At 41.2% G+C, this 27,729-nt stretch overlaps 1 protein-coding gene across 8 annotated transcripts in view; it reads left to right on the top strand.

Moving 5' to 3' along the window:
• The window catches only part of LOC125451657 (uncharacterized), an 87,352-nt gene that overhangs the window by 12,349 nt on the left and 47,274 nt on the right, over positions 1-27,729 (top strand). For all 8 annotated transcript variants that reach the window (XR_009442798.1, XR_009442793.1, XR_009442796.1 and 5 more), the window contains exons 2-4: positions 12,286-12,377; positions 18,567-18,739; positions 27,483-27,562. Coding sequence is in view for 5 of the 8 variants with exons in the window: in XM_048529136.2 (XP_048385093.1) it covers positions 12,286-12,377; positions 18,567-18,739; positions 27,483-27,562 (345 nt within the window). In the remaining 3 variants the exon portion in view is untranslated. The remainder of the gene's footprint in view (positions 1-12,285; positions 12,378-18,566; positions 18,740-27,482; positions 27,563-27,729) is intronic.

Raw genomic sequence — 27,729 nt, 5'->3', positions numbered from 1 at the left:
ATATTTTTAGGGTGAGAGAAGAGAGATTTAAAAAGCACGAGGAAAATTTTTACACAGGATGGCTTGTGTGTGGCATGAAGTGGGTGGATGTGGGCACAATTGTGACATTTAAAAGAAAATTAGGTAAGTACATGAATAAGAAATGTTTGGAAGCATATGGACCAGGTGCAGGCAGGTGGGACATAGTTAGTTTGGGATTATGTTCAGCATGGACTGGTTGGACAGAAGTGTCTGTTTCCATGCTGTATGACTCTATGACACAACTATGATGTTGTGGAGGCTGGTACAATTGCAACATTCAAAAGGCGTCTGGATGAGTACATTAGTTCTGCTATAATGTGTGTTTCGTTAACGTGAATTGGCTGTACACAGTTGATGAATAGTGGTTGCTGTTTGGATAATGCAAACTTTCTACTGTACAGATGTAATGATTTCCTTATAACGCAATTTTCTATAGTGCAAGGTTATGCAAGAACTCAACTATCCCACTATAGGGGAACTACATGTATATGAATAGGAAGGGTTTAGAGGGATATGGGCCAAATGCTGGCAAATGGGGCTAGACTTATTTTGGATATCTGCTTGAAACGGTCAAGTTGGACCAAAGGGTCTATTTCCGTGCTATATATCACTATGACTTTGTGTTTTTTTTTTAATTACTCCTCATATTTTTCAAAATCTTTTTTTCCTCTCATCTTACAAGTATGTCCCCTAGTCTTCAAATCCCCCTCTCCACGAAAAAGATACCTGCCATTCCCCTTGTCTGTATCCCTTATGATTGTGTAAACCTCTATAAGGTCACCTCAACCTCCTACACTCCAGTGACAAAAGTTCCAGCCTATGCATCTTCTCCTTATAACTCAAACCCTCCATTTTCAGCAACATTCTAGTAAATCTCTTCTGAAATACCTCCAGCTTAATAAGAAAACAGAGCAATGTGAGCCAGATCTGGCGCTCCAGAACTTGGATCAATGTCCTGCACAACCTCAGCATGAAGCTACAACTCCTATCCTCAAAGGTCTGAGCAATGACAGCAAACATGCCAAATGACTGAGATTAAAAACAAAGCATATACTGGGTGACCGCATTGCTGAACATCCACATTCTGTTCACAAAAAAGGCTCTGAGCTACCTGTTAATAAAATGTGAGGCTGGATGAACACAGCAGGCCCAGCAGCATCTCAGGAGCACAAAAGCTGACGTTTCGGGCCTAGACCCTTCATCAGAGAGGGGGATGGGGTGAGGGTTCTGGAATAAATAGTGAGAGAGGGGGAGGCGGACCGAAGATGGAGAGAAAAGAAGATAGATGGAGAGGAGAGTATAGGTGGGGAGGGGATAGGTCAGTCCAGGGAAGACGGACAGGTCAAGGAGGTGGGATGAGGTTAGTAGGTAGGAGATGGAGGTGCAGCTTGGGGTGGGAGGAAGGGATGGGTGAGAGGAAGAACAGGTTAGGGAGGCAGAGACAGGTTTGGGATGCATTGGGTGGAGGGGAAGAGCTGGGCTGGTTGTGTGGTGCAGTGGGGGGAGGGGACGAACTGGGATGGTTTTGGGATGCGGTGGGGGAAGGGGAGATTTTGAAGCTGGTGACGTCCACATTGATACCATTGGGCTGCAGGGTTCCCAAGCGGAATACGAGTTACTGTTCCTGCAACCTTCGGGTGGCATCATTGTGGCACTGCAGGAGGCCCATGATGGACATGTCATCTAAAGAATGGGAGGGGGAGTTGAAATGGTTTGCGACTGGGAGGTACAGTTGTTTATTGCGAACCGAGCGGAGGTGTTCTGCAAAGCGGTCCCCAAGCCTCCGCTTGGTTTCCCCAATGTAGAGGTAGCCACAGCGGGTACAGTGGATGCAGTATACCACATTGGCAGATCTGCAGGTGAACCTCTGCTTAATATGGAAAGTCGTCTTGGGGCCTGGGATAGGGGTGAGAGAGGAGGTGTGGGGGCAAGTGTAGCATTTCCTGCAGTTGCAGGGGAAGGTGCCGGGTGTGGTGGCGTTGGAGGGCAGTGTGGAGCGAACAAGGGAGTCACGGAGAGAGTGGTCTCTCCGGAAAGCAGACAGGGGTGGGGATGTAAAAATGTCTTGGATGGTGGAGTCGGATTGTAGATGGCGGAAGTGTTGGTGGGGTGATGTGTGAGAACGAGGGGGATCCTCTTGTGGCGGGGCCGGGGTGTGAGGGATGTGTTGCAGGAAATGCAGGCGACGCGGTCAAGGGCGTTGTCGACCTCTGTGGGGGGAAAGCTGCGGTCCTTGAAGAACTTCGACATCTGGGATGTGCGGGAGTGGAATGCCTCATCATGGGAGCAGATGAGGCGGAGGAATTGGGAACAGGGGATGGAATTTTTGCAGGAGGGTGGGTAGGAGGAGGTGTATTCTAGGTAGCTGTGGGAGTCGGTGGGCTTGAAATGGACATCAGTTACAAGCTGGTTGCCTGAGATGGAGACTGAGAGGTCCAGGAAGGTGAAGGATGTGCTGGAGATGGCCCAGGTGAACTGAAGGTTGGGGTGGAAGGTGTTGGTGAAGTGGATGAACTGTTCGAGCTCCTGTGGGGAGCAAGAGGCGGTGCCGATACAGTCATCAATGTAACGGAGTAAGAGGTTTGGGGCCTGTGTAGGTGCGGAAGAGGGACTGTTCCACGTAACCTGCAAAGAGGCAGGCATAGCTGGGGCCCATGTGGGTGCCCATGGCCACCATCTTTGTCTGTAGGAAGTGGGAGGAATCGAAAGAGAAGTTGTTGAGGGTGAGGACGAGTTCGGCTAGGCGGATGAGGGTATCGGTGGAGGGGGACTGGTCGGGCCTGTGGGACAGGAAGAAGCGGAGGGCCTTGAGGCCATCTGCATGCGGAATACAGGTGTACAGGGACTGGACGTCCATGGTGAAAATGAGGTGTTGGGAGCCAGGGAATTGGAAGTCCTGGAGGAGGTGGAGGGCGTGGGTGGTGTCACGGACGCAGGTAGGGAGTTCCTGGACCAAAGGGGAGAAGATGGAGTCCAGATAGGTGGAGATGAGTTCGGTGGGGCAGGAGCAGGCTGAGACAATGGGTCAACCAGGGCAGGCAGGTTTGCGGATTTTGGGAAGGAGATAGAAATGGGCCGTGCGGGGTTGGGGAACAATGAGGTTGGAGGCTGTGGGTGGGAGGTCCCCTGAGGTGATGAGGTCATGAATGGTGTTGGAGATGATGGTTTGGTGCTCGAGGGTGGGGTCACGATCGGGGGGCGGTAGGAGGTGGTGTCGGAGAGTTGGCGTTTGGCCTCGGCGATGTAGAGGTCAGTGCGCCATACTACCACTGCGCCTCCCCTTCCCCCACCGCATCCCAAAACCAGCCCAGTTCGTCCCCTCCCCGCACTGCACCACACAACCAGCCCAGCTGTTCCCCCCCACCCAATGCATCCCAAACCTGTCTCTGCCTCCCTAACCTGTTCTTCCTCTCACCCATCCCTTCCTCCCACCCCAAGCCACACCTCCATCTCCTACCTACTAACCTCATCCCACCTCCTTGACCTGTCCGTCTTCCCTGGACTGACCTATCCCCACCCGACCTCCCCACCTATACTCTCCTGTCCACCTATCTTTTCTCTCCATCTTCGGTCCGCCTCCCCCCTCTCCCTATTTATTCCAGTTCCCTCTCCCCATCCCCCTCTCTGATGAAGGGTCTAGGCCCAAAACGTCAGCTTTTGTGCTCCTGAGATGCTGCTTGGCCTGCTGTGTTCATCCAGCCTCACATTTTATTATCTTGGATTCTCCAGCATCTGCAGTTGCCATTATCTCTGAGCTACCTGTTGCCTGCCACTTTAACACACCACCCTGTTCCCTGACCAACAGCGCTGTCTCTGGTTTGTTGCTTTGTTCCAGCGAAACTCAACACGAGCTGGAAGAATGACACCTCATTTCCCACATGGGGACCTTTCAACCCTCTGGACTGCAGGGTCAAGTTCAATAATTTTTCGGCCTAAACTCTCCCATGTCCTCACTGCCCACTTGTTATCACAGCCTGCCATTGCACACTACCTATTGTTAGTCACTGACAGTTCCCATTAACAACTACTCAGCCTCTCTGCCAGATCATTATTGACTGCTTTGTCTGTCCAACTGCTCTTCTCTCTGCTCGGGCTCTGTCCTATCATTTACTCCCTATCCCATCCCCCTCTCTATTTTCTGCATATATGCTGATGTTTTTCCAGCTACCATCAGTTTGAGGAAGGGTCACTGGACCCGAAACGTTAACGTTGACTTTTTCTTCTCAGATGCTGCCAGACCTGCTGAGTTTTTCCAACAACTTCTGTTTTTGCTCCTGATTTACAGCATTTGCAGTTCTCCCAGTTTTTATTTAGCATTTAACTCACTGCCACACCTCTTGGCATGTCTACCTTGAAGAAGTTCTGCTCCTCTCTTTGAATTTCCATTCCTTTCATTTTCTTCAGGTCAGCGGTTGGCCATGGGTATCTGCATGGGTGATAATGGGAACTGCAGATGCTGGAGAATCCAAGATAATAAAGTGTGAAGCTGGATGAACACAGCAGGCCAAGCAGCCCCAGTTCTGCCTGTCTCTTCCTGGGGTACGTGGAACATGCCTTGTTCCAGTCCTATTCTGCCCCCACCCACAACTGTTTCTCCAGTATATCGATGATATCATCAATGCTGCTTCCCTCTCTTGTCCATAACTGGAAAAGCTCATCAATTTCACTTCTAATTTCCACTCTGCCCTCTCTTTCACCTGGTCTATGTCTGACTCTTCCACTGTGTTTCTCGACATCTGTTTTCATTTCTGGCGATAGACAGGCCTGTAATATCCAACATAAACCTAGTGACCCCCTCAGCTACCTGGACTATACATCCTCACACCCTGCTTTCTGTAACGACGCTATCCCATTCTCTCAGTCCCTTTTGTCTCCATTGCATATGTTCAGGTGAGGCCAACTTCGACAAGGGAGCCTTCAAAATGTTCACCTTCTCCCTCAACCAAGGATTCCCTTTGTCAACAGGGTCCTCAACCAAGTCCCACCCATCTCCCGCACTTCTGTCCTCAACCCGCTCCTCCCTTTCAAACAACAACAGGATCCTGAAATGATCCCACCAGCATCTACATCCAGAAGATTATCAGACTCCATTTCTGACATCACCATATCTTGCCCCCTGCACCCCCCCCCCTTCCTTGTCTGCCTTCCGCAGGGAGCATTCCCTCTGGGACACCCTGGTCCATTTTTCCTCAACTCCCAACACCGTCCCAAGGCACCTTCCCCTACAACTGGCAAAGGTGCAACACCTGCCCGTTCACCACCTCCTTCCCCACTATCTAAGGGCCCAAACATATTTTCCAGGTGAAGCAAAACTTCACCCACACTTCCCAGAATCTAATCTTCTGCACGCAACGTGGTCTCCTCTACATTGGGGAAATGAAGTGTAGACTGGGTGGTGGCTTCACAGAACATCTATGTTCGGCTTGCAAAAAAACCCTGAGCTACCTGTTGCATGCCACTTTAACATACCACCCTGTTCACTGATCAACGTCTCTGTCTCTGGCTTGTTGCAGTGTTCCAGCAAAGCTCAACGAAAGCTGGAAGAACAACATTTTCCGCTTGGGGACCCTGCAATCCTCCGGACTCAGTATAGAGTTCAATAAGTTTTTTGGCCTAAACTCTCCCATGTCCTAGCCCCCTACCCCACACACAGCACTTGTTATCACATAGACTGCCATTATTCACAATCCATCATTCGTCACTAACAGTCCCCATTAACAACTATTCACCCTTCTTGCCAGATTGTTATCAATTCCTTTGTTCATCCAACTGCTCTTGTCTTTCTTTGGGCTCTACCTACCATTTACTTCCCGCCCCATCTCCCTCTCTATTTTTCTGCATGTAAGCCAACACTTTGCTAGCGACCATCAGTGCTAAAGAAGGGTCACTGGACCCGAAACTTTACCTTTGACTTTTTCTTCAGAGATCCTGCCAGACCTGCTGAGCTTTTCTAGCGACTTCTGTTTTTGATGCTAAATGACTTCTTAACCAACCCTATCTATGTATGTAATGCAAGCTTCAAAGAATTATATACCTGAAACCACATGTCTGTCTGTTCTGCAACATTACCTAAGGCCCTACATTTAATTGTACAAGTCCTGCCCTTGTTTGTAGTTCACCAAAATGCAATGCGTTACATTTATTGAAATTAAATTCCATCTGCTACTGTTCAGTCCATTGACCCAATTGATGAAGATCTCTTTGTAATCTTAGATAACCACCTTCACTGACTGCCATACTGCCCATCTTGGTGTCACCTTCAAACTTACTAACTATGCTTTCTGTATTCTCATCTGAATCATTTATGTGAATGATAAACAGAAGTGGCCTCAGCACCTATTCCTGTGGAAAACCGCTGGTAACAGGCCTTTAGTCTGACAAACAAGCCTTCTTCATCGCAAATCCTGCTGTTAAGCCAATTTTGCGTCCAATTGGGAAGCTTATCCTGAATTCCATGTGATCTAACTTGACTTATTATCTACTGTGTGGAACCTTTGTCAAAGCTTTTGCTAAAGTCTAAGTGAACAATGTCCACCACTTCCCTCTCAATCATTTCAGTTTAATTTTTTGAGGAAGTAATCATGTTTGTGAGACATGATTTTTCCCTTGCACAAAACTATGCCAACTATCCCAAATCATTCCAGCCTTTCCAAATGCATATAAATCCTTTCTTTTAGAGTCACTTGCAACAGCTTACCTACCACCAAAGTCAAACTCACAGGTGGATAATTCCCATGCTTCTCATTACAACCCTTCTTAAACAAAGGCACAGCATTAGCCACGCTCCAGTTACTTGGCACCTCAGCTGTACTTTTAGATATACAAATATTTCTGCCAGGAGTCCTGTAATTTCCTCCATAACTTCCCACAAAGTCCTGGGATACATTAGATCAGGTTCTGGAATTTATCCACCTTTAAAACTTTAAAGACTTCTAGCCCTTCCTCTTCTGAAATATCAATTGTTTTCAAAACATTAATACTTATTTTCCTGAGTTCCCTAGCGTCCATTTCTTTCTCTAAAATTAAAGACTAGCATGAAGTATTCACTTGTTTTCTCTCCCATCTCCTGAGGTTCAACACAAAGACAACCTCTTTGATCTTTTAAGGTTCCTTACGGTCTCTTTAGTTGCTCTCTTGCTCTTAATGTACTTATAGAATCTCTCTGGATTATCCTTAACTTTATTTGCTAAAGCTATCTCTTTCTCTCTTTGCCTTCCTGATCTCCCTCTGAAGAATGCTCTTACACTCTTTATACTGTGCAAGAGATTCATTTGAATCCAGTCATTTATATTTAATATATGATTTCTTTTTATTCTTGACTAGTTCCTCAACATCTACATTCGTCTCTTGTTCTCTGATCCTACCAGCCTTATCTTTTAACAGGAACAGAATGACTTTGAACTTCCATTATCACACTTTAAAGCCTAGCACTAATCAGATGTCCCTTTAACTGCAAATGGCCTACTTCAATCAATATTTGAAAGTTTTTGTCTCATACCATTAAAATTTGCCTTTCTCAAGTTAAAAACTTTAATATTTATGAAAGGTTTACTCTTTTCCGTAACTGTTTCAAAACAAATAGAAGTATGGCCACTGGACCCAAAGAGTTCCCCAGCGATCACCTCCGTTACTTGCCCTGTCTTATTGCTATCAGATACATTAAGATGGAACAAAAGGCTTTTTTTTAAAAGGATGATTTTTGCTGATTTTCTTGTCAATGTTTGTTAAATATAACGAGATGTGAGAATTTCTTTTATAGTGTGTAGAAGTATCCACTCAAGCTTTTTCACTGTTTTCTCTGGTAGTTCTTCTAATTAAGATCTTTTGAGAGTACCAATCTGTCAGAAATGTTTTGTTGTGGCCTTGGTAAAATAACTGAACTATGCCTTGCTGATACTGCAGTATCAAATACGTTTTCTTCAGGATGCATTAATGTCAAAATCATTGGGGAACATTTTCTGGAATAGTGTATCACTTGTTCTGGTTGTTTATGTTGAGAATAACTTTGTTTATGTGGTTGATAATACTAACTGTAAACAGTGGAGAAATCAAACTATCATATTTGTTTAGATTTTCTTTTAAATGAGCAGTGGTTGGCTGCTCTAAATTGCATCTGCTTTTGAATGTGGATTTTTTGGTATAACTAGAACTGCATGGTTTCTCTGATAACAAAGGAAAACAAGGAGGAGATAGTAATATGCCTAAACTGGAGAGGCAAAGAACAGTTATTTTAATGAGAATAAATTGCTAACTTGAATTTAAAACATCATCTATGATTTAAAATAAAGAAAATCATGAAGGAGATGCGGTAACCACCAAATTCAGAAGACTTGTGAAACTCAAAACTCAGTTCTTTCCCACATTAGGCAGGAGAGAAACCATGCAAACATAATGGGAACTGCAGATGCTGGAGAATCCGAGATAACAAAGTGCAGAGCTGGATGAACACAGCAGGCCAAGCAGCATCTTAGGAGCACAAAAGCTGATGTTTTGGGCTTGGCCTGCTGTGTTCATCCAGCTCTGCACTTTGTTATCTCGGATTCTCCAGCATCTGCAGTTCCCATTATGTTTGCATGGTTTCTCTCCTGCCTAATGTGGGAAAGAACTGAGTTTTGAGTTTCACAAGTCTTCTGAATTTGGTGGTTACCGCATCTCCTTCATGATTTTCTTTATTTTAAATCATAGATGATGTTTTAAATTCAAGTTAGCAATTTATTCTCATTAAAATAACTGTTCTTTGCCTCTCCAGTTTAGGCATATTACTATCTCCTCCATACAATAAAAATTATACTCTTGTTGAGTAAAACAAGTGACCATCAGAAATTTAAACTGCACCCAAATGTCTGTACCTAAAAACATGTCTCTTTTATATGTATTTTTTGATGAAACATTTTTTTACTAAATATATTTATATGCATCAGAGGTTTATACTTTGCCTAATCCTGCATTCTTTCTGACGAGCGGCGGTTCTGATGTATAAACATACACAAAAAGCAAAATTTCATTAGAGCGAGAGAGGAATAGAAGAGAACCTGTCAGTGTCATTACATTATTAGGTCCCAGTTCCATTTTGTTATCATATCATGAGTGCAGTCTAACAACATCCAGGCAACTGAAAAGTATTCCATCGCATTCTTAACTTAAAGTAGAGGGGGCTTTGGGAGTTGGGAAGCGAGATATTTGCACAATCCTTGTCCTCTGACCTGCTGTTATTGCCAATGTGGTGCCATTGTGTGGCAGATCCAGTTTGTTTTCTGATTTGTAGCCCCAGGGATTTTAATGGTTGGGATTCAGCAATAGTAATCATGTGGAACATCAAAGGGAGATGATTGGATTCTCTCTCGTGCAAGATTGTCTATCAGCGGTGTTACTTGCTACTTATCAGTCAAGACTAAATGTTGTCCAAGTTTTGCTGCATGTGAATGTGGACTGTTTCGATATCTGAGGAACAAAAACAAAGTTGATGGAGAAGCTCAGCAGGTCTGGCGGCATCTGTGAAGGGAAAATCAGTTAATGTTTCCGGTCCGGTGACCCTTCCTCAGAACTGAGTCCTGAGGAAGGGTCACTGGAGCTGAAATGTTAACTTTGTTTTTCCTTTTACAGATACTGCCATACCTGATGAATTTCTCCAGCAACTTTGTTTTTGTTCCTGATTTACAGCATCCGCAGTTCTTTCGGTTTCAGTATCTGAGGAGTTCTGAATGGAACTGACTGCTATGGAATCATCAAGAAAGATGCAGAATTATGATCTTTTGGTGGCAGGAAGGTTAATAATGAAGCATGCCTACCCTTAACCGTAACTCTGGATATTTCCCAAAAGAACTCCTGTGTATAATGTCTTCGAGCGGTAGTAATGAGCCTTCAACATCCAAAGATATTTGACAAGAACTAGCAACAGCTCAGTGCCATTAACACAAAAGAAACACTGAGTTTTATTCATACCTTCTTCCCATTCTGAGCCCCTTCTCCCGGGAGTGTCTGTAAGCTCTCTTCCCCCGGGACCATGCTCTCTCCATTGGTGGCTGGAGTAAACAATCTTCCTGATTTCTATTGAATTCAGTTTGCAAATTTCTTTTGTGTCATACATGCCTTTGTATCACCTTGATGTCAGGAAGATAACAAAGTGTGTAGCTGGATGAACACAGCAGGCCAAGCAGCATCTCAGGAGCACAAAAGCTGACGTTTCAGGCCTAGACCCTTCATCAGCTTTTGTGCTCCTTAAATGCTGCTTGGCCTGCTGTTTTCATCCAGCTACACACTTTGTTATCTTATCTTTGATGTCAGGAATAACTGCTTTTGCCATATTCCTGGAATTCAACTTTCCTGTCCATGGTTTGAAACCAAGTGGCCTGGGAGGAGGTCAAATTGAACATTGAGCAGCTTATTTAAATATGTATAACATTTTTAAAAGTTGATGCCGCAAACAGAGTTTGAACGTAAAAGGTTGCCTTCAAGGTTCTACTGCAGAGATATGGAAGAACAACATTATCAGGCTATCTAAGTTTGTCATTTCCTTTCTTTTGTTTGGTTATAACTGCTTTCATCTCAACCTAGCTGTTTCATTTTTTGGATTGCTGTTTATTTCAGTATTTACGTGATCTTAGTGCTGCAATAAATTAGAACTGCATTGTGGTCGGTGCTTTTACTTACTCAGACAAAGCTTAGACTTTGATCAATACTTGTAAAAATATTTACAAATATTGATCAAAAACTTTTTCCATTTCTGCTTAAGTCAGGTTTTATAGTGAAATACTTTTACTAGTCTTATCTCTGACTTCATGTATTAATCAGTTCTCTTCTGTATTCCTAAAGAATTGCTTTCATAAGGCTCCAATGAAGTTAATTCTTATATATTCCTCACTATTGACCAGAATCCTGTTGCATAAACTATAATACTGTTCTGTGGCAACAAAGAAAAAGAGATCTTTGTTCAGCGTGTCAGGAAAAATAATTCTCCATGTCACTTAGATCTGAGTAATTTCAACATAAACATACAAACTAAAAAAAACTTGTTTTTGATAAGAGATAATAGGAACTGCAGATACTGGAGAATCCGAGATAACAAGGTGTAGAGCTGGATGAACACAGCAGGCCAAGCAGCATCTTAGGAGCAGGAAAGCTGATGTTATGGGCCTAGACCCTTCATCAGAAATGGGGGAGGGGAAGAGGGTTCTGAAATAAATAGAGAGGGGGAGGCGTATCGAAGATGGATAGAGGAGAAGATGAGTGGAGAGGAGACAGACAGGTCAAAGAGGCGGGGATGGAGCCAGTAAAGGTGAGTGTAGGTAGGGAGGAGATAGGTCAGTCCAGGGAGGATGGACCGGTCAAGGGGGCGGGATGAGTTAAGTAGGTAGGAAATGGAGCTGCGGCTTGAGGTGGGAGGAGGGGATAGGTGAGAGGGAGAACAGGTTAGGGAGGCCGGGATGAGTTTGGTTGGTTTTGGGATGCAGTGGGAGGAGGGAAGATTTTGAAGCTTGTGAAATTCACATTGATACCATTGGGCTGCAGGGTTTCCAAGCGGAATATGAGGTACTGTTCCTGCAACCTTCAGGCGGCATTGTTGTGGCACTGCAGGAGGCCCAGGATGGACATGTCATCTGACGAATGGGAGGGGTAGCTGAAATGGCTCTTGACTGGGAGGTGCAATTGTTTATTGCGAACTGAGCGTAGGTGTTCTGCAAAGCGGTCCCCAAGCCTTAGCTTGGTTTCCCCAATGTAGAGAAAGCCACAACGGGTACAGCGGATGCAGTATACCACATTGGCAGATGTGCAGGTGAACGTCTGCTTGATGTGGCAAGTCTCCTTGGGCCTGGGATGAGGGTAAGAGAGGAGGTGTGGGGGCAGGTGTTGCACTTCCTGCGGTTGCAGGGAAAATCGCTGAGTGTGGTGCGGCTGGAGGGGAGTGTGGAGCGGACAAGGGAGTCACAGAGAGAGTGGTCCCTCCGGAAAGCAGACAAGGGTGGGGAGGGAAAAATGTCTTTGGTGGTGGGGTCGGATTGCAGATGGTGGAAGTGTCGGAGGATGATGCGTTGGATCCGGCAGTCGTCAATTTATGTAAATCATTTTCTATTTAATTAATAAAGCCAACATTTTCTTTGCTTTGTTTTATCTCAGCTATAAAAGTCCAACTTTGTTAAAAAATAGTGCACAAGGATAGTTGACTAAACTATTTTGTCTTTGTTTTGAAATCAAAGTAATTAGTGTGACTTTAGTTTTCAGTTTCATTCAGAAGTTTGTATTGACTGCAATTTTTATTAATTTCAGAATAGTATGTGTGACTACAGACGCTAATGGAGGAACATTGTCCTACGTTGGCCAGCTGAATTCAGATGTAAATTTGGAATTGCAGGCTGCAGGTAATGGTCTTGCATATTGTTGCTGGAGGTGTACTTCATTGTTTTTTTATTGACTTGGGGTGAGGAAGTGTGCTTTCAGTTTTTGTTCACTTGCTAACTATCTAATCATGCCCAGTCTGCAACTTGTTAAATGTAAAGAAATTTCATCTATAGGTGACACAAAAGATTCAGATGAGCTGTGTGCTCCTAGCTAACTCTGAAAACAAAAAGGACGAGATCTATTATGATAAAATTCCTAGTGCTTTTGCAGTTGCCCAGTCACCTCTCAGTCGACCTCTAAAGGGGTGGTAAATCTGTACTCTTAATTTAACGCATTCCAAATCTGCCTACTGAGATGAATCATTTGCAGCTAATTTTACCACATGACTGAAATTGGAGCTGAATTTTGTTTTTGCTTAAAAATGTACAGTTCTTGGATTCTAAGTTGTTGAACCTGTAAAGGATGAGCAGTAGAGAGATAATGGGAACTGCAGATGCTGGAGAATCCGAGATAACAAAGTGTGGAGCTGGATGAACACAGCAGGCCAGCAGCATCTTAAAAAGCACTCCAGGCTGAATTATCACCTTACCTTGAAAATCTCTGTGTCTGTCTCCAAGTTGCTGACTGGAAGTAAGCCTACACTTTGCTTGCTTCTGTAAAGTTGTAACTCACATTCACTGATGTTTAATACTTTTGGATTTAATAAATCTGTAGTTTGTAAACTCTTACAGTTCCTATTCTTTCTTCCTTAATTTCCTATGAGTGTGTGGACTACATGTGCAGGATTCTGCAAAAATTGGGATTTGAAAGACCAGGCTTTGGGGAACACCCTTTGGCTTATTTCAGTAAGGGATGTAAATTAAAAGGACGAGGAATAAATCAAACCATGCCTCACTGCACTGGGCTTAAGACGCAAAACGTAATTGTGGTTTAATTTTACCCCAATCTGTGACAAAGGTGAGAATGATTTCGGCTGTTGTGAATTGAATACAGCACAGAAAGTGTGCAAGAAAGCACTTTATAACTCAAGAAGCGTTTGAATAAATTTCAGTGAAAGAATAACCATTACAACGTTCTCTTAAACTATACTAAATTTGCTAAATTTGACCTTTATTTTCTGTAATTAACACAAGTGAACTTTTGGAGCTTGATGTATATGAATCTTTGGTCTAAAGCAATTTCCTAGCATACTGGTGCTTCAGCATGCTCTGTTGACTTAGTTGAAAGATGATCTCTATTGTACAGGTTTTTCCAATTTGAGTTGTTGAACCCATAGAAGAAGTTCTCAGCTTATGGCACACAAGGGAAAAGAAAATAAATCGTACATCTTTGTTCTTCAAAGGATGTTTTTAAAATTTTTCTCAAGGGTTACTTTGGATTTTCAGGAGCTTCTTTTTGATTGTTCATGATTCCCTCATTAGATGCAGTTATGCAGTAAAGTTATCATATGTAGTTGTTGAATTAATTTCAGTTTCTTTCTTTTAGATAGGCAAGATAACACAAATTTCATACTGAGAGACTGTAATCAATGACAACCCATCCAATGCAAATCAGTGGCTAATCAGATCAATTTTGAATATAAATCATCAGTGCTAAATTTGAGACTTTGCAAAATAACACCTTTTTTTATTTGGCAAGACATGGCTTGTGCAATAGTGGTTAAAAACCAGAATGGAGAAAGCATATAAAATGTTAGTAATACAAACGGAAGTTCCAACATAAGCAAAAGTAGGAAATTATCAGCTGTAAAGTCTGCACAATTTATTATTCATGAATGTTTGTTCTACTCATAAAGAATCCAATTCACAATGATTGCACAAATGTTTAAATTAAAAAACTGATATTTTTATATCTATCCATCACTTTCTTTATGCCCGTATTACATTTACTTGTCGCACAATTTCTTCCTTCGAAACCATGTGGTACAGAATGAATGTGCTAATGAGAGTGTGACCTCCCTGAAATAGCACAACTTGCTTCAGTAAAAGAATGCTGGGTATTCTTATCCAGGAGCTAAAGTTGTTTGCCCTGCTGTCTGAAAATTCGCTGCTCATCACCTAAATGCAATTCCCGATTGACAATAATATGCTTAATGCAAATATACAGCAAAGGAGCATGAGTAGGATATTCTCCCCTTCAAGCTTTTGCTGTTTTTTTTTAAAATGACTGATCTGATCCACATTCTCATTTTACTCCTGCAAGTTTTTCATCCCGTTGCTTAACAAGTGTGTATGCACCTCTGCCTTAAAAATATTTGTGCATTCTACTTTCGCCATTTTTTAAATGAAGAGAATTCCGAAGACTCAGTGTTGTCCCATAAATGTTTTAATAGACAATCCCTTACTTTTGAAAAGTGACCCCTAGTTCTATATTCCCCCATAAGTGGAAATATCTTCTTCACATCCATCCTTTCGCTGTAAGTGGCAATCGAGTTCCACGCTACTATAAGGGGGGCTGCTACAGTATAGAATACCCCAGATGTGGTCTCACCAGAGATTTGCGTAATAGAAGTGAAACCTCCCGACTTATATGTTCAGTCCCCCTTGCGGTAATGATGATGATATTTTGCTAGCTTTTCTAATTATATCTCTTTCCTTTTGGTCTAGGATACCCACATCGCTTTGCAATCTTTCATCATTTCAACGAGAAGTTTTCTTTTTTCTTTCCTGCTTAATCAGACAATTACATTGTGTCACAATATACTCCATTTTCTAGCTCTTTGTCCATTGGCCTAACTTGTTTATATCCTTTGGTGGCATCTTTGTTCCTCTTAACAACTTGTTTTCCTAATTGTCTCTGTCATCAACAAATTTGGCAACCATTCCCAACTCTCTTCATTCAAGTCACTCATCCACAACTTGTTAACAGTTGCCGTCTCAGCACTGATCCCTGTAGCACACCTCTGCTTAATCCTGCCCACCCGAAAAAGACCCATTTATGTTTCCTGTTAGCCTACATTATGAGCTTTCACTTTCTGCCATAACCTTTGGCACTTTATCAAAGGCCTTCTGGAAATTTAAACACAGTATATCCATTAGTTCCCTTTTATAGAACATAGAATATTACAGCACAGTACAGCCCTTCGGCCCTGGATGTTGTGCTGACCTGTGAAACCAATCTGAAGCCCATCTAACCTGCACTATTCCGTTATCATCCATATGTCTATCCAATGACCATTTAAATGCCTGTAAATTTGCCGCGTCTACTACGGTTGCAGGCAGGGCATTCCACGCCCTTACTACTCTGAGTAAAGAATCTACCTCTGACGTCTGTCCTATATCTATCCCCCCTTAATTTAAACTTATGTCCCCTCGTGCTAGCCATCACCATCCGAGGAAAAAGGCTCTCGCTGTCCACCCTTTTTAATCCTTTGATCATCTTGAATTTCTCTATAAAGTCACCTCTGAACCATCTTTTCTCTAACGAAAACAGCCTCAAGTCCCTCAGCTTTTCCTCATAAGACCTTCCCTCCCTACCAAGCAATATCCTGGTAAATCGCCTCTGCACCCTTTCCAATGCTTCTACATCCTTCCTATAATGCAGCAACCAGAACTGTATGCAATACTCCCAAGTGCGGCCGCACCAGAGTTTTGTAGAGCTGCAATATGACCTCATGGCTGTGAAACTCAATCCCTCTGCCAATAAAACCTAACACATCGTATGCTTTCTTAACAACCCTATAAACCTGGGTGGCAACTTTCAGGGATCAATGCACATGGACACCAAGATCCCTCTGCTTGTCCACACTACCAAGAATCTTACTATTAGCCCAGTACACTGTATTCCTGTTACTCCTTCCAAAGTGAATCACCTCACACCTTTTCCACATTAAACTCCATTTGTTGCCTCTCAGCCCAGCTCTGCAGCTTATCTATGTCCCTCTGTAACTTGCAACATTCTTCTGCACTCTCTGCTACTCCAGCAACTTTAGTGTCATCCGCAAATTTACTAACCCATCCTTCTATGCCCTCAATATCCTCAGCACATGTTAGTTTCTCAAAGAACTCTAGGCTAGGCCCGAAATGTCAGCTTTCCTGCTCCTAAGATGCTGCTTGGCCTGCTGTGTTCATCCAGCTTCACACCTTGATTTTACCTGGCTACTTTGAACTTATCTAAGTGCCCTGGTGTAATTTCTTCCATAATAGCTTCTATCCTTGACTCTTTGACAGATATTAACCGAACAGCATGTACTTTCCTGCCTTTGGTCTCCCCTTTTTAATAAAGGAGCTATATTTGCTATCTTTCAGAAGATGCTACTCTAAGAACCTATCCCAAAAGCATTATATGAACTCATTAGCAAAGCTACCTTTCCTTTCTGACTTTTCCAATCTTTATGCAGATTAAAGTTTCCCATGATTATTGCTGTACTGTTCTGATAAATTCACATTATTTCTTTCTTTTTGCTCTACCAGACTATCTACCCAAGGACTCTAAATTGGCTAGTTAACATACTCTTAACATAAATGGCGTATCTAATCCATTTACAGAAAAACTGGTGTAAGCTGCTGCATTGATTAATTCAGCCCTTCCAACATAAGCCTTGTTAAAATCCTTCATGTGGCTGGGGACTTTAGTTAAAAGGTAGACCGGCTAAATGCTAACTACAAACGGCAAACAAAATTAGGTTTGTACAGAAAATTCAAACTTTTCATAACCATAACTGCCAACATTCAGACTTTGCGTAGCTTAATATCAGATTCATCTCCGTTTTGAGCTATTTAATGCAATGAAACTAATCCCTAGTCCCCACTAGCATTAACAATTTTTGGGCATTTAAGAATCCAATATTAAGAGCCCTGCCCCATATATCTTAAATTTATGCCCGTCTTTTCCCCGAGCTCCAGCAGGTTTCTGCTCCTGTTACAATGTTGAAACTGTTCTTTTCATAGTTACAAATCTTGCACAAGTACCTAAAGGCAGACATCCCCTCCTTCTTCTTCTTAATGCGTCTGTAGCTTTTGCCATAGTTGACCACGCAATCCTCCTCCTCCACCTCTTCATATTGCTAATCGGCATGGAACTGCAATCGCTCATTTCCATTATTATGCAGCTAATCAACTATCTAATATGATTTCTTCTCCTGCTCCCATGCCAAGATCTATCTTTGGCATCTTGTTTTCTGATCTGCATGCTGCCCTTTGGTGACTTAATCTGAAAACCATGTCAATTTCCATATGCATGCCAGTGACATCCAGTTCCAACTCACTACCAGCTGTTGACCTCTCCACTTTCTGAAGTGTCAAGCCACTTCTCTGACATTCTGTACTTAAGCAGAAATTTCTTCAAATTAAATATTGGGAACAACAAAAATTTGTCTTTGATCTTTACCCTCTGCTCCATAACCATTTTATTTTATCCTCTTGCTGCAAAAAGTCTGAGGTGGAACCAGACTGTTTGCAGCTTTGTTATATTTGGCTATGGTAAATTTCCTTCCACTAATCTGTTCTGTCACTAAGACTGCCTATTCCTACCTCCTGAACCTCTTCACCCTGTCCCAGCTCATCTGCTAAAATCCTCATTTGTGTGTTTGCCAACTCTGGACTTGGCTACTTAATCTTGTTCTTTCCCCATAAAACAGTTTCTGTGTTGAATACTCAATATACATTTTACCTCAGTAACACTTCTGATGTTGTTTTACTTTGAACCAGCCTTTCTTCAAATATTTTTATATAACATATAACAGTTGTTATTACTGTAAAGTGAAAGGAAGTAAGCCGGCAATTTGTCTGACTTAGTACTTCTAGAAAACGATGCACAATAGCCATATTCAAGCTATCAAGTTTACTTGAAGAAAACTGTTACGAGTATAATTGAAAATGAAGTTCAAGCTCAGACATTGGGAAAGGGCTGAGGCCTTTCAAGAACCTTGCAAATTTAGACAACTAAAATTTCCAAGATAGGTGGCAGTTATGTTCTGTGAAATATGATTTAATTGTTTCAGTTTTTTCCTAAGTTAATTTATTGGCTATTGTGATTATCCTGTTAAAGCTATCATTAATTTGCCTTTTCCAGTTTTCCAGCTAGTATTACTGATTTTGATTTTTACCTTCTGTACTTGCTCAAATTTGCTACTGTTCAACTTTGAGTTGACCAACAAAAAGTATATTGTCATTAATACAGTTGACAAAAAGTGTTATAGGATGTATGCAAATGTAAACTTGTATCCAGCAGGTATTTCACAAGGTGTATATTTTAACATCATGTTTTAGTGTCTCCACAGCCTTTGTTGCAAGGAGATGGTGTGAGTGCTGTTTCAACTGGCAACCCACTGCTTCAGATTCATTCATTGGATACAGGATCACAACGCCTTCAAAGTGTTATTCAGGAGGGACAAACAGAAAAAAACAGCAGTACAAAGGAAGTTGAGAGTGATGAACCCAAGGTTGGTGAAATTGTGTTCATTTGCTGATGTGATAACTTCCCAAACTAAAGTAATTGACTTTTCTTGTACTGTTTTATTTTAACAACTTGCATGGTTCCCTACAATATAACAGCTATTTGTTGGTGCTTAGTTGATATGACTACCCACAACTTGTTGATATCTGGGATTAAAGATGAGAATGTGTTAATGTGAATGACAATTGAATTGCAGTAAAGGAGTCAAATAGATATCTTAATTTGAGATGTTTCAAGAAAAAATGAATATCTTTTTGAAAAATTGACTATTTAATTTGTGAAGAAAAAATATTGGAAAATCTTTTCAAAAACACGTTAAAGTTGTAGCCTGCCTGAGCATTGTTGTTTGAGTGAATTAACTTCCGTTCAACACAAGTTAAAACTGCTGTAAGAGGCATTGTGATTATCAATGAATAAAACTATTGAATTTTAATTATTTTGAGGCGACTTTCCAATAGCAGGTTGCCTGTTACAATGCCACCTTTCAAGCAGTAGCTCTTGATTGAGCAGTTTGTAAAAGGAAAATTATTTGGACTTCCTTTTAAACTGCTTTATGGTTTTGCAATTAAAATAATAAAGTATTTTTAATCTTGAATTAACCATTATAGCTTCATTTGCCGACGCATTAGTTTAATTAATAGAGATAATAAGATGTGGACTTGGATGAACACAGCAGACCGAGCAGGAAAGCTGTCGTTTCGGACCTAGACCCTTCTTCAGAAATTTGGGAGGGGAAAGGGGTTCTGAGGCAGTAGGTAGGAAATGTAGAGGAGGGGAAATCAAGCAGTGGCTTGGGGATCGCTTTGCAGAACACCTACGCTCGGTTCGCTGTAACCAACTGCACCTCCCAGTCGCGAACCATTTCAACCCCCCCTCCCGTTCCTGAGATGACATGTCCACCCTGAGCCTCCTGCGGTGCCACAACAATGCCAAGGTTGCAGGAACAACACCTCATACTTCACTTGGGAACCCTGCAGCCCAATGGTATCAATGTGGATTTCACAAGCTTCAAAATCTCCTCTCCCCCTACTGCATCTCAAAACCAGCCCAGCTTGTCCCCGCCTCCCTAACCTGTCCTTCCTCCCACCTATCCCCTGGTCCCACCTCAAGCCCCACCCCCATCTCCTACCTACTCGCCTCATCCCACCCCCTTGACCTGTCCGTCCTCCCTGGACTGACCAATCCCCACCTACACTCACCTTTCCTGGCTCCATCCCCGCCTCTTTGACCTGTCGGTCTCCTCTCCACATATCTTCTCCTCTATCCACCTCCCCCCTCTCCCTCTTTATTCCAGAACCCCCTTCCCCTCCCCCATTTCTGAACAAGGGTCTAGACCCGAAACATTACCTTTCCTGCTCTTCTGACGCTGCTTTGCCTGCTGTGTTCATCCAGCTCTACACCTTTTTGTCTCAGATTCTCCAGTATCTGTAGTTCCTACTATCTTAGTTTAATTAATAGGGTGTGTTTTTTTCTCTTGTTCTGCTTGTGTCCTAAAACCTGTAAAACTGGTTTGCATTGGAATAGCACCCTTCAGTCAAAGGTCTAAACAACTAAAGAGGGTTCGTGTCAGTGGGGTTGATTAGCAATTGTTCGTCATTTCCACAGTGTTCCATTTAATGTGTGAGTGAACTAACAGAAAAATATTTATTAACAAAAGTATAGTCTGTAGTCTGTGAAACTTAGTAGTGAACTGATTAATTCACGAAACACTAAAAACAGTGAGAATTTGTCTTGGGTCCAGAATGTTTAATAACAGTAGTGAATGAATGTGCTGGAAAACTGGCTTGATCATCATTTTCAAGAATTACAGGTCCTGATCATCATGTTTCATTCATAGGAGCATTGTTTATATGGACACAATTGATTTGAAGTGAAAGTAAATTGAAGCCTCATTTCTGTTTTTGGATTTTACTTTTGCTTCTTAACAAGTGACTTTAAGGATATTTTGAATTAGTTAACCTGAATTACAATTTGAGTAGCAGTCGTAATTGACATCGGCTTGGCAAACTGGAACAGTGAGATCTCATAAATCAGAAACCTATTGATGCATTGTTTGCAGGCTTTGGCAGATGAGTGAATAAATGGTGGTAATTTTGTTGTTATAAAATTGTGAAATTATACTTGAGCTGAAAGTAGATTCGAACAGTGGAAGTGACCTGTTAGCAATGCTTTGTTTTATAATGTTTACAGAAGTGTAAAGATGTCAAAAGTTGAAACCACATTGACTCATGCATTGTTACCTTGATAAACCAAATACAACTTTCTAAGAGTTATGACACAATCAGTACCTTAAATTATGAAAATAGTAACAACCGTAACCATAACAATTTTACACTTCTGTAAACATTGTTATGGTCATGGTTGTTAAAATTTTTCAAAGTTTAAGGTACTGATTGTTTCGTAACTCTTAGAAAATTGTAGTTGGTTTGCCAAGGTAGCAATGCATGAGTCACTGTGGATCCAACTTCTGACAAATTTAAGTTGTATAAAAATGTCAACTTGCTAAACCATTCAGAGGCAAGAGCTCATTCACTAGGGTGGCACAGTGGCTCAATGGTTAGCATTGCTGCCCCACAACGCCAGGGACCTGGGTCAATTCCACCCTTAGATGACTGTGCAAACCCCACACAGACATTCCTTCACGTGCCCTGGTTTCCTCCCACAGTCCAAGGATGTACAGGCTAGGTGGATTGGCAATGCTGAATTGCCTATAGTGGCCAGGCATGTGTAAATTTGGTGGGTATGCAGGTTGGGTCTGTGTGGGATGCTTTGAGAGTCAAAGGGCCTATCTCCACACTGTAGCGATTCTATGATAAATATATGAAGATTGTATTAAATTAAAATTTATTTTATGACAAGTTCAATTATCAAATAACTGAAGTGTTAAATTCTCAATAACACACATTAGAATTTAGAGTGGTGATGGAGGTAACTCGCAGCCAATTGTTCCTTCCAATATCTCTAGTTAGTTTTTAAAATCAAAATCCTGCTTTTATAAAGGGAGTGACACATTGAAAACAATGGGTGAGTCAACCCTAGGTGCAGTATGTTTTCTGCATGCCGGGATATGTGCAGCTTACAGGGAAAATTTGAGTATTTTGTTTACATCTGATTGAAAGAGGTGGGATCACATAGTTCTGTTTTCTTTTTATTTATTCTTGGATTCAGTAAATAAGTATTTTGTACTTTCTTTTGATTTTGAATTGTTGTTGTAGTCTCAAGATCGATCTAACAAGTTAGAATTCTCAGTTGTAGAAATGATCTCTTGTGCCACCTTGTGGCAATTTTGATGTCTACCTTGTGGTTTCATCTATTGAGAGTATAATTGTATCACTGTAGCTGTTTACTTGAGGTAACTAAAATTGTATTCATCACTGTTATGGTGATGCATGGTAGATATTTGGAGGTATTCCAAGAATTCTAAATTTGAAGTTTCACCTCTGTAAAGCATTGTATTTGCATAGTGCCTTTCATAATCTCTATGTCCCAAAATGCTTGACAGTTAGTGAAGTACTTTAAAAGTGTAGTCACTGTAATAATATATAAACACTGTAGCCAGTTTGCACACAGTAGGTAATCACAGCTAATGATGTTGCTTGAGGCATAAATGTTGGACAGGATACAGTGAGCTCCCCCTCCAAAATAATAATATGGCACTGCTGAGAAGGGCAGTTTTGGCTTTGGCTTAGAATCTTACCTGACGACTGACCATTTCGTTGCTGCCATGCACCATCAAACCACACCGAAGTGTTAGCATAGTTTTTGTTTGCTCAAGCTTTGTTCAGTAAAACTTGAGCTGAAGGCTTCTGACCCTGGTGACACTGCTACATTGGGACAACACATCCATCCTAGGACAAGCCAAACAGAGACATGCACAAGAATTCCTAGAGGCATGGCATTCCAACCGGAACTCTAGCAACAAACACATTGATTTGGAGCCAATCTACCATACCCTGAGAAAGAGAACAGGAAATGACATCACCACCCCCCAAGGAAACCTAAACAGATAAATAGAAAGCGGGACATAACACCAGCGCTTCGCCGGAGGCTCACTGATGATGTTATCTAGAATGGTGACGAAACATCTGAAAACGAACCTTCCGGCTCAGTGAGCAAACTCACATCCAGAACCTCAACCTGAGCTACTAATCTTCTCAAGACACTGCTACTGTTAATCCATAAATTGACACTTGTCAATGCTCGTTAATGTTGGTCATTTTGCAGCAGGAATGAAACATTCATGAAACCAGATAAATTTTCATGCTATAACCTGTTTTCCCTCCTGCTCTATTTTATTAAGAGATTTGTCCCACAGAGCCAGCCCTTTTCAAATCCACTCACTTTGTCTTCTACTATGGCCACTCACCTGTCCATTTCAACCCAGCAAGTCCACACTGCTTATCTTTACTTGAGGTTTTCAGATCTGCTCCGGGTTCTGAGCATGTTGCAGTATCTGCAGCTGCAGGTGGCACTGTTGAAATCACAGAGTCATTGGCGATTTAATTGGCCAGCTGCAGTTAGAGGAAGCATCCTTAACCTGAAAACCCCTGAGAAGCCTGGCAGAGGCAGCAGACTGTCAGAAAGGGATTTAATCCCATTAGGACACATGGAAATGGTCATAGTGAGGTTACCACTGGCTTTTTAGCTGGTGGGTAGAGGCAATATTGTGGCCATTAACTTCAGCTGCATGTGTCTTTGCTTTTAAAGATAATGCTATTGGCAATTAGAGAGAAGGCATTGCTGATTCATATTGTATTTACCCTTGTATTAGGGAAGCTGCCCTGTAATAAAAATGAGTTGTTTTCAGGTGGGAAATTGATCTTATTTTCCCGATCTTTGCCTCAATTGATACCACAAATACACATGCTTTCTACAGCAACTCAAAAGCAAAATACTGCGAATGCTCGAAATTTGAACTGAAAACAGGAAATGGTGGAAATACTCAGCAGCTCACTCTGGCAGCGCCTGTGGAGGGAGAAAGAGACAACATTTCAGGTCTGTGACCTTCCATCAGAACATGCTGTTCATTTCTTGATAGACCAACCACAGTGTTGAATTCCTCTGTTTCTGAAGATGTATTCAGGTTAAACCCTATCACCCCTTATTTCACAGTCTGATTTGTTATTAATCTTTAACCTCTGTATATGGATTGAATAATCAGCAGTGAGTATATTGTTTTTTGGTCAGGTCAGGTTAATGGGTTTCACTTCAAATTCTACAAATGCAAGAATGCAATATAAAATACAATTCATTCGCAAGAAAGAAAACAATACCACAAATCGGCTGTTTGCACTGGATGTAGTAATTGGCTGGTGGATGTCTCACAACTTTTATACTTTATTAATAGAGCTAATGCAGTAGTTTCAAACATCAACTATAAGTCTGTCAATTTGAGCACAACTGGTTCCAGAGTCACAGGCTTATTTTCCTTTTTTAATTTCCCATAACTGTCTGAGCAGAACCTTGTGAACTTATTTACAGTGATTTTGCACAGTAATCCAACATTAAGGTCATAATGTGTTCAAATGAATGTTTTCCATAACATGCAGAGAAAAATATAAAGGCAAATACTTCACTATTGTCAAATTTGAAAGTATCATTTTATATTTGAGATTTAAAAACTTATAAGCAGCATGGATGAAAATCTGCCTCTGTTTGGTTGCCTTTGGCGAAATTCCTCCTGTCAATTTTAATTTTGACCAGAATTCAGTATATATGCAAAGCCTTTATTGTTATGTTGATCTAATCATGGAAATTCTTCTGGTGGAATTAATTTCTGCTCCTCCTTCCACTTGAAACTCAGAGAACATTTGATTAAAAAAATCTTACTGTCCGATTATACTGTAGCGAAAGACAATGAAATGTTTTTCTACATTTTTCAAGGTGGAAAAAATTGCAAGTTGTTGATTACTCCCGTTGTACAGCAAATTCTTTTTGTTATATCAATATACTTTGTATAAATGATATGTAACAGCTACTTACATGCTGCTATTTAGACAGTAAATGGCTGATACATTGAATTGTTTCTTGTGAGTGGAATTGATTGTTACTTTTTCTTTATTGATTTTGAGGTTTTTAGACTGAAATGTGTTTGGAAAAACTTACTCTGTTCAAAACATCAACTTATACCTTGTAGCCCTAACTGAAAATAAGAATTTGATTTGGAAAAAAAGTCAATGTAAAAGCAAAATGATCTTGATTGATGTCAAGAGATGTGGAGCTGTCAAACTGTTTTGTCAGGTACAGAGGAGTTCAGCTTTGCTTCTGATCTGTTGTGAGACACAGATAACATTGTTTTGTTATGTTATTCGTGGAAAATTAAGGGAAACAAATGAATTTCCTGTTTGTGTCCTCCGTCAATCTGAATTGAGCTAAATTGCAGAACAAAGGAGTTGCTCAAACTGTAATAACACAGCCTAAGTTAAGGAGAACTGTTGTACACCAGAGAATGGTTTGTTGAATTGAAAACTTGATATTATTGCAAAAAGTCAGTTTGATATCAAATGAAGTTGTAATGCTAGTAACAGAGCAATAACATTTCAACTTCTGTGATACAGTGATTTTTACTGTCACCCACATACCAGCACATCAGGCATTTAACAAATTGAGTCTAGTTCTAAACGTAGAATATACAGTTCACTTTTTAAAAAATGCTGAGATTTTAAGCAGTAATTTGAACTTAAAGCCTGTTGACTTTCGTAAGCAACTTCAGTGTCACTCCTTGCTTAAAGTGGTAGCAAGAAATGCTTGACAGAGTTTTTAGAAATGCCCAGTCACTCAAATATGAATTCTGAACTTTAATATCCTCCCTTGTATCTTGTTGCTGATTTTAAGGCTGCTGTGTAGTGGCATATTCTGCAATTAAGGTTTTTTTCAGTCTAAACAAGTATGGTCATTTTGTGCTGAAAGAAGTGTTGTAGTCCAGTGTATTTTTTTAAAATTAATTTGTGCAATGTAGGCACTGCTGGTAGAGCCAACGCTTATTGCCTGTCCCTCGTCATACTTGAGAAAGTGGTGGTGAGCTGTTGCCTTGAACAAGTACAATACTTTTGGCATAGGTATGACAAAATAGGCCATTCAGCAAGCGAGTTTCAGGATTTGGATCCAGTGATGGTTAAGGAATGGCGATACACTTCTACATCAGGATGGTGAGTGATTTTTGAGGGGAACTTACAAATGGCAGTGCTCCCATGTGTATCAGCTGCCCTTGTTCTCTCAGATGGAATTGACTGTGGGTTTGAGAAACCTTTGTGAATTTATACAGTGCATCTTGCAGACGCTGCACACTGCTGCTATTGAGCATCAGCAATGGGGGGAGTGAATGTTTGTGGATGTTATACCAGGCAAATGGACAGCTTTCTCCTGGATCATATCGAGCTTAGCTATGTTGTTGAAGCACGTCATATCCTGAGTGTGGGTTTCAGTGATGGTATTGCCATTAAATGCTAAAGGGTTATGGTTAGATTCCCATTTGTTGGGTAATGTTGCAAGGTATTTATGTGGCCCATGTCTTACCTGCCACTTGCTGGCCCAAACCTAAATGTGGTCTAAGTCTTGCTACATTTGGAGATGGGCTGTTTCGTGTGCATATATATAAAATTGCTTGGAAGTACAGAACATTAGAAGCTAGATTTCTAAATACACAGGATCCTGTTTTATGAAGACAAAAGGAAATTGTATGTAGGTTGCACCTTTTTTCCTTAACACTCTGACCAATCAGAATCCACATCTCTGGTCTGAGAATTAAGATTAACAGTTCAGAAGGTGTAGAGCTGGATGAACACAGCAGGCTGAGCAGGAAAGAAGTTCCTACTGTCTCTCAAGATTAACAGTTAATTGTTTTTGCTGCATTTCCACGCCAGTTTATGAGCGCCCACTTCTCATCCTGTATGAAATGTATCCTTGTTTTAAGTCTGTTTCTTAGCTCTGATGAGTGCAAGGTGAGTGCTACAACTTCTTGCCTTTTAGCAATGTCTTGGCATACGTATTTTGATAATATTACTTTTGGCAGGTGGGGAATCAAGTTTGAATCAAGCTGATGATACTGGAACCCATCAAGAAAAGTATACAGATCTTGATGAGATAAATCAGGGAATTATAAATATGTGATGCCAAATTGGATCTTAATTAATCTTTAGCTCTGCTGTGCATGCTTTGAGTGATTTCTCACTGGATGGAAATTGTAGTACAGTTCCTGATAATGGTACAGGGCATTTGTTCAATTACATCATTGCAGGATAAGAGCTTAAAATTTAGTTTATTAAAAAATTCTCGAATGGAAATCTAGTATCAACAATAATGACCATGTCACTTATGAATTATCTTAAAATCTGTCAGCTTCACTGATATCTTTTAGGGAAGGAAATCTGCTGTGCTTATCTAGATTGGCCTATATGTGACATCAGACCCCCCAGCACTGTGGTTGACTCTTCACTGGCTTTCCAAGCCTTTTCAGAAAGCAATCAGTTGTCAAGAAGGTTGCTCACTACTACCTTGTCAAGGGCAATACATATGGGCAATAAATTCTGGCTTTGTCAGCAGCATTTACATTCTATGAATGAATATTTTAAAAAATACTTACTGTTGGGCTATTTATAATGGTGCTAACCTGAAGTTTAAATTTTTATTTTTAAAAATCGAGTATTTTTTGTCAGTAATCACCTAAGGTATTAGGGTGTATTCACGTCAATTGAGATACCCATAAACCTCCCTATATCTTTTAAATCCAGAAAAGAAAAGGTGGTTGGCCAAAAGGCAAGAAGAGAAAACCTCAGAAAGATTTTACTGCACCCCGGGCTCCAACCACAGGGTAAGTAAGTAGTTTCATGTCAAACGTCTGCTGGTGACTCTATTTGCATATATGTTTGAGTGACTTAATTTTGAACTCCAGTCAATGTTTGCTCATTCGATCACTACAGCACAATATCATCCACTTTGCTCTGATAAAAATCACATCCCTTGTAATAATGTTTCTGT

This window comes from Stegostoma tigrinum, chromosome 1, assembly GCF_030684315.1.
Source record: "Stegostoma tigrinum isolate sSteTig4 chromosome 1, sSteTig4.hap1, whole genome shotgun sequence".
NCBI lineage: Eukaryota > Metazoa > Chordata > Chondrichthyes > Orectolobiformes > Stegostomatidae > Stegostoma > Stegostoma tigrinum.
The sequence above is the reverse complement of the archived record's forward strand: the minus strand, read 5'-3'. Positions and strand labels throughout refer to the sequence as shown.